At 35.6% G+C, this 8,327-nt stretch overlaps 1 protein-coding gene across 1 annotated transcript in view; it reads right to left on the bottom strand.

Moving 5' to 3' along the window:
- Positions 1-8,327, bottom strand: part of LOC109830659 (C-type lectin receptor-like tyrosine-protein kinase At1g52310) — a 12,727-nt gene that overhangs the window by 2,883 nt on the left and 1,517 nt on the right. The window contains exons 2-3 of the mRNA XM_020397989.1: positions 7,549-7,974; positions 6,915-7,485 (exon numbers count right to left, since the gene is read on the bottom strand). Of these exons, the coding sequence (XP_020253578.1) occupies positions 6,915-7,485; positions 7,549-7,974 (997 nt within the window). The remainder of the gene's footprint in view (positions 1-6,914; positions 7,486-7,548; positions 7,975-8,327) is intronic.

The following is an 8,327-nucleotide window of genomic DNA, read 5'->3' as shown; positions in this document are numbered from 1 at the left end:
CAGCACTATAACCAGAACAATGGTAGTCAAGAGGGAGAAGTCGGTCAAGATTTCAAGGAGATATCTCTTGCTGGAATTTCAACAAGGGTCATCTGAAAAGAGATTGTCGATTACCACGAAGGAGGAAGAACTAACATCAGGAAGAGGAGTTGAAGAATACAGCAGCAAGTGAGACTCATGATGCTCTTATTCTGAGTGTTGATAGTCCTATTAAGTCTTGGATTCTAGAGTCTGGTGTATCATTTCACTCAACTCCCTGCAAAGACTTAATGCAAAATTATGTTGTAGGTAACTTCACAAAGGTTTATCTTGCCGATGATGAACCTTTGAATATCATGGGGAAGGGTGGTGTTCATATAAAGACAGCTAACGAAACTCTATGGAAGCTGCAGAATGTCAGATATGTTCTGTTTCTAAAAAGGAATTTGATCTCTATGAGTCAATGGGATGACAGAGGATACACGATAATTCATAGGGGAATCACGGAAGAATACCAAAGGTGCTATGGTGATAGCACGAGGCACAATGATGGGACCTTGTACATGATGCAGATAACAAGGACAGGATAGCGGTGACTAATTGTGGTGATTCAAAGCTGTGGCACAATAAGTTAGGGCATATGAATGAGAAAGGGATGAAGTTGCTAGCATCAAAGGAAGACTGCCTAATCTGAAATCCATGTATGTCGGTCTATGTGATTGTGTTTAAGGAAAGCATAAAAGCGTCAGCTTCCCAATGGCTGGAAGAACACCAAAGGTGCAAAACTTGGAGACGTTGCATACAGATATATGAAGGCTAATCCTTATGCAGTCCCTTGGAGGCTCACGCTATTATGTCACCTTCATCAACAACTCCACTAGAAAGGTATGGGTTTATTTTTCTGAAAAAATATCTGATGTGTTTGCTACTTTTAAAAGGTGGAAGGTTGAAGCGAAAAACCAAACTGGTTTGAAGATCCTAGTGCCTGAGGTACCACAATGGCGGGGAGTATGACAGGAGCTCAAGACATTCTGTACAGATAGTGAGATTCCCATGATAAGGTTGGTTCCTGGAACTCCAGAGCAGAATGGGATTGCTGAGCAGATGAACAGAACTTTGAACGAGTGAGCAAGGAGCATGAGGCTACATGTTGGATTTCATAAGACATTCTGGGTAGATGTAGTCAACACAGCTACTTACTTGATAACTCAATGACCTTCTGTTACTTTGAGTTTCAAGATATCAGAGGAGTGGACAAGAAATAAGGTAAATCTATCACATTTGAGAGTTTTTATTTGTGTTTCATATGTACACAGTTTCTGAAGATATAGATAAACTTTATTCCAAGGCTATAAAATATTTTCTTATTGGTTATGGTTCTAACAATTTTGACTATCGATTTTGGGATGAACAAAATGAGAAAATCATAAGGCACAGGGATGTTATATTTAAGGTTTTAAATATCGAATATCGAAGAAATGTTGGATGGCCAAAATTCATATGGGATTGCAGATATCGGGGAAATATCGGGGATGTGGTAAATATCAAAATGACAAAACAGATGTTTGCATATATAGTATAATTACTAAAATGTAATCTCAACATACTTATTAAAATATAAGTATATGAAATGTAAATAATATATGTTTAGGATCACTAATCAACCATATAAAACAAACGAAAGTACAAATCAACATTGCTACATATCGTCAGGTTTTTTAGGTCAAAATGTCATTTGATATAATGGGAAACATGATATATTGCCCAAAAATTGCCAAATGAGGTATATTGTTTTGTGACAAGTCATATAAAAGGATATATCGGCCAACATATTGGCTGATATATCGGCTACATTAAGGATATAACGCCCAAAATATCCAAAATGCGTTAAAGGATATTTAGAAATCATATCGGTTGCGAAAAACCTTGTAAAAGGATATATCAGGCGATATATCGGGTCACGTTAGAGATATTTAAAACAATGGTTATATTCAGCAAAAATATAACGTACAAAGATAGATTTAAGTAGGATTAGAGATCTATGAGATTGATGTAGCTAAGAGGGTTCAAGAAAATCCTAAAAATAGAGATGCAGAAACAGAGCTAACTACGCCTAAGCCTACATTAAGAAGATCCAGCAGGGTATCAAAACCCATATAGCGGTACTCTCCTTTGCATTGCAACGGTACTCTCTTTTGCATTATTTACATTTGACTGATGCTAGAGAAACAGAATATTTTGATTAAGCAGTGCAAATGAAAGATTCTATCAAGTGTGAGTCAATAATAAAAGATGAGAAGGACTCCCTAGAGAAGGAAAAAAGAACATGGGTGTTAACACGGTTGCCATAAGGCAGGCATTGCAGAACAAGTGTGTGTCCATGTGAAAGAAGAGCATGATGGCAGGAAGAGGTACAAGGCAAGGTTAGCAATGAAGGGCTTCCAACAGAAGAGAGATATTGATTATATAGAGATTTGCTCCTTTGTTGTCAAGTTAACTACTATCAGATTCGTATTGAGCATTGTTGTTGCGAAGGACTTGCATTTAGAGCAATTAGAGTGAAAACTTCTTTCCTACATTGTGAACCAGAAGAGGACATCTACATGCGACAGCTGGAAGGTTTTTAAGTTTCTGGCAAAGAAAACCTTGTGTGCAAGTTGGAGAATAGTTTGTATAGCTTGAAACAGGATCCATGGCAATGGAACAACAAATTTGATGGATCCCTGTGTGACAATGGTTTAACGAGATGCTAGATGGACAATTGTTGTTTTAAGAAACTTGATGACTGGTATATTATTTTGCTTTTGTACGTGGATTAACAAGCTGAAACAACAATTGGCAAAGGAATTTGAGATGAAAGACTTGGAAGCAGCAAAGCAGTTATTTGGGATGAGGATCACAAGAGAGATTAGAAGGAACTCTAAATTGTCCCAGGAAAAATACATAGAAATGGTGCTAATTAGGTTCAATCTACATGATGCAAAGGCAAGAAGCATTCCTTTGGCAAATTACTTCAAGCTTTCCAAGAAGCATTTATCAGAGACAAATGAGGACCAATAATTCATATCCAAAGTACCTTATGCATTAGCAATTAGCAGTTTGATATATGCTACGATGTGTATTAATTCGGATATATATTATTTAGTGAAAGCTGTGAGCAGATATCATAGCAAATGCAAGAAAGATGCATTGAGAAGCTGTAAAGTGGCTCCTACAATATCTGAAAGGCAACTCAGGAACAACACTTTGTTTCCAGAAGAATGATGTGATTTTATAAGGTTACTCTGATGCAGATTTGCGTGGTGATGTGGGTAGTCGGTAAAGTACTACATGTCATGTTTTCTCTTTGGGTGGTACTGCGAAGAGTTGGATGTCTCAACTTCAGAAGAGTGTTTCACTCTTAACCACTATAACGGAATCTATGGTTGTCTCTGAATCAGAAAAACAGATAATATGGTTGGAGAATTTTCTGAAGGAATTAGGCAAGAGGTAAGAAAGCAGTTTTCTTTTCAATGACAGCAGAGTGGTATTTATCTTGCAAAGAATCCACTGTATCATGCAAGCATATTCGGGTGAGGTAACATCGTATTCATGGGTTGATAGAAGATGGAAAACTATCAGTGGATAAGATTCTTAGGTCAAAGAATCCAACAGCATGCTGACGAAGGTTGTCACCACTAAGAAATTGAGGCTATCCATGGCCTTAGTTGGCCTCCATGGTTAGCGATGAGTAATCATGGTACTATGAGTATTTTGAATTCTAGAAAGGAATGAATTATGAGAGTTTGCTATTGTTCTAATGATCAGCCACCAAGTGGAAGATTGTTGGAGATGTGGTGTTTGATAAGATTGTACAAGCTGACCCCACGATTCGCGAATACAACTCTACATGTAGAAGGGTAAATATGAAATTTTACATGTATTGTGGCCCTAGTGATGCAAGACGATCGTGGACCCTCCATGTGTGAAATTAAGACATATTAGAATCTTTACATTTTTGGTAGGGTTTTATTTTATATGTAATTTTCCTTTTTAGCTAGAATTTGTTTAGGATTTAATTTTGAAATCTCTTTCTACTTTAGTTAGGATTTTATTTAATTACATCTTTTAGTTTTAGTAGGTTTGAATTTGATTAGGATTTTGATTTGCTTCATTAATTATTTTGATGCTTTCTTTTCTATAAATAAGAGATGTAATCTCTCATGATGAATAGACATTGATTAGTAAAAGCATTCAGTTATGAGAATTCTCTTTTGAGCATATGAGGTGTTCTTGGCATGTGGCTTGCCTCTTTGGGGTGCGAAGTCGTTGGATGTAAGGCCCCTAGGTGTGAAGCTTGGCTAGTTATCAAATCTCTTCTCGTCACAAATCCCAACACCCACCCATCATTACGCCTAGCCGTCAACGATTTCTAGCCTCAAAACTGAAGCCGTCCACCCGCTCCTCATCACCTAGTGTGTGTGTGTGTGTGTATATATGCGCTCTTTACTGTAACTTTATCAGAAAGTAAATAACCCTAGTGTGCAGTCGTGGATAGAGGTGGAAGTAGATATTCGATTCCAATTCAGCTCAGTTTGACATGCTCGAATTTGAGTTCGAATTGGTTTCAAATAAGAAAGTCATATTCGAATTCAATTCTGGTTTAATTTTATATATTCAGTATTTGCGAACATTTGTTTAGTGCACTTGGTAAGTCATGAAGTTGTGGAAAAGCAGGTCTTTGCTCTGATTCCAGCCTGGGATATTTTTTCTTATGTTTAATTTTGTAGTAAAAGTGATTTTTGTAATTCTATTTTGGTTAAATAAAACAAATATTCAAACTATAAACATGGATATTTGTAGCACTGTTGTTTGAGGCACTTGTTTATTTGTTCTAGAGTGTTGACTTCGAATGTTTTGTTGGTAATTTATTTGCTTTGTTTCATTTTTACATTTTATTTAACCATTTAATGATTATCATGATATTTCACAACTAAAATTAATATACTCGTATGTTTATACATAAATCAATACTAATATTTACAAATATTATATAACATAAAAAAATAAGTATAACTTAAAAGTAGGAAAAGCACCTTTTACAGATTTCTACATGAATTCATTTTTCAGTTACCTTGTTTTAGCATTTAAACCTTCATCATTACTTTTAATCTAAATCAATATATTTTAATTCAAGAAAATGCTAATCTACATTTAAATAAACTTATAAACATAATCTCATTAAAATTGGAATCAGAATTTATTTCTACTAGATGTTTTTTATGATATATGTGAAAATGATAAATATCTCAAGTCCGACTTTATAGTATTAACATTTTACATTAAATTAAATTTAGATGAATAAAATGTAAAACATAAATGAATATTTCATAATCAACGAATCGGATATAGCCCTATTTTAATTCTATTCGTTTATTAACCAAATACTACAAAAATTGTTTACTGTTATATGAACTATTAGATCGAATATAACTGAATATCTGGACGAATAATAACCGAACTATTTATTAATTATTTGGTTCATTTCCACCCCTAGCCATGAACATAGGCAAATTGTCGGACACATAAAATTCTCTATCTTCTGTGATTGCGTTTTCTATCTTTCTTATTTTCTCTCTCGCTTGTAGGAGTTTATATTCCAAACAATGTCCTTTAGTTTGGATGTTTCACATGCATCAAATACCAATGGTATGACTTTAGGCTTGACACCCAAGTTACATGTCCAGGCAATGCCTGAATTCAGTATTTTACTATGGCAACTATTTGCAGAATCAATGATGGATTCGATTTTCAGAAATTTAATTTGTTCCTATAACCAAAAGATCTAACTAGCATAGAACAATTTACATAACCTAGTTAAGTTAGCAATCAACAAGTTCTTAATACATTGTGGTCAAAGAACCATTTAGTAAAAATAATAATAATAATAACCACCAGGAGCATGTCCTAATTTAGCATGAAAATGGGTCTATGAGCCATAATCCATGTGAAAAGAGCTCCACGGCCATATATAGACCAAACTTTATCAGTTCTCTGAATTGCTGGCATAATATGGGACAAGAAAACTATGGAGTATAAAGCATGGATAACAGAAGGGCTTGGCACGTAACTTATCAAATGAATTGAGAGGTAAAAAAGCATGAACCTGCTTATCAGTAGTACTGTTAATTCCACAATCGTTCAAAATTCTTCTAGGTGAGAAAGGTTGTACAATACAGGTGAAGCCAATAACGCGTAATAAAAGATGGCATTGCATTAGATTTGGTCATTTAAGCAAACAAAATATAGTTCTGTTTGAATGTCAGTATTTAAAGATTTTATGAGCAATAGTCGGAATGTTAAGGGGCCCGTATATTGTCAACTTCTAAAAAAAGCATCAGGTATTTTGAGATTCTCAAAAAATAAATAAATAAATTGCATCAATTCCATCCCCAATTCATCACCGTACGGATAAGGAAAAGAGAACTCCTATCTTACCTGCTTGAGTGCATAATACAACATCTTCATGCTACTCTAAATTGAAGTCTTTTCCTAATTTCAACCAGCTTGACTCACAGTTTTGTTAGTTTCTTGAATGCTACTTCAGTTATTACATTCGAAAAAGTAAATGTTTAATTAAAGCATTTTCATCCACATCACCAGCTCCAAAACAGTTTAAAAATCAAGATGAAGTCATATAAATTATGCATAAGAATTGTATCAAATAAAAGCTTTTTTTTTTGTGCTTGTAATCTGAAAGTGGTTACTAAAGCATCTACTTGTGCAAAAAGCTTATAAAAAGAAACAGTTGTTTGCATTAGCAATTGATTCAATTGTTGAAGTGGTCTTCCATCTATAGACCAAAAAAATTTATTGAAAACCAGAAAAATAAAGTATGCTTCCAAAACTGAAGTACTGTTGTATACGAAATTCATCAGTATGTTCATTGTACTTACGCAATTCCTTGAGCAAGAGTTGTAGCAACTCGCATTCTCATGGCCCAATCCAAGCTCCTACCTCCCCTAGGAATTTGGTACAGCCATCTATCCAAAGGCCCATTAGCAACAAACTCATAAACAATGAAACGATCACCATGTCTATAACAGCAACCTTTAACAGCAACTAAATTAGGATGATGAAGCTTTGCAACCCTCCCAACCTCAGAGTAGAACTCCTTTTTCCTTTGAAGGCTAGATCTCTTTAGCCTCTTAACCGCCACCCTTGTTCCATCTGGCAAGATTCCACTATAAGTTCCACCAGTCTTAGCATCTCCAATAAGTCTATTTCCTTCACTAAAATTCTTCGTAATTGACCTCAGTTCCTCACTACTGAAAACTTTCCATGAGGGAGGAACTAATGCAGCTGCTGAAGGACTAGAGACCTTTCGTGATTTTCTCCGTTTCTTGCTTCGTCTATACACAAGAAGCCAGACAACAACAGCCAGAGTAGTGGCGAGAATTAATCCGCTCACAACGGCAAGAATGATGGAATACTCATCATGGCAGTGTCCATGGGGGCATTTCTTCTCTGAAACAGAATGAACTTATCAATATTGGAAACAAAAACATAAATAATTGGGCCATTTCATACCTTTATTTTGCATGCATATAAGCCCGTGAGAGGCATTGCATCTTTCACCAACAAGTGAATTGCGACCATTAGCTACCAAAGTACATGAATTTGCTAAGCTGGGACTCTTGCAAGAAGGATTAGAACAGTTGGCTTGAAAGGGTTCTCCAGGGAAAACTGTCTTGTTCCAGTGAGACGTATTGTCTGACCATTTCCAAGAAAAGCCAAGAGAAGAATTGTAACCTCGTCCACCAACCCAGCATCCATTTTTTCCACCCACACATAAAGCCCCTGCAAAATTTAACTCTTGGGCTGATGTAAGAGCAGCTAAATGTCCATTGTTATCCTGACAAAGTGACTCTGACTTATCCCACGAAAGGGAATCTCCAATGTATTTGAAGCATTTATCCTTGTTGGGGCCAATTTTCCAATCAGCAGGGCATGATGCTGTTATAAGGAAAACAATAATATTGTCAATAAAGAAAACTAATTTGCACACAAATGGACTTGTTATAGCGTGTAACATGTTGCCTAGCAATATAATGGATATTTTGCAGCTAAATGGAATGGTGACTTAGAGATTAAATACTAGTGTCCAATTTTTCAATTCATAATCCAGTTTGCCCTTCTCTATTTCCAGTGTGAAGAACCAACTGTCCGAGTGTAGATCATCAATTACAAAATACTAAGGAAAATATTCATCCATGATTAGACTAGAGTCCTTATTTTTCTTTGGGAGACGGCATAGGAAATCTAGGGTTTCACCTTCGTGATCTCGAAAATATTCTACACATTCTATC

The sequence above is a fragment of the Asparagus officinalis genome, chromosome 2 (assembly GCF_001876935.1).
Source record: "Asparagus officinalis chromosome 2, Aspof.V1, whole genome shotgun sequence".
Taxonomy (NCBI): Eukaryota; Viridiplantae; Streptophyta; class Magnoliopsida; order Asparagales; family Asparagaceae; genus Asparagus; species Asparagus officinalis.
The sequence above is the reverse complement of the archived record's forward strand: the minus strand, read 5'-3'. Positions and strand labels throughout refer to the sequence as shown.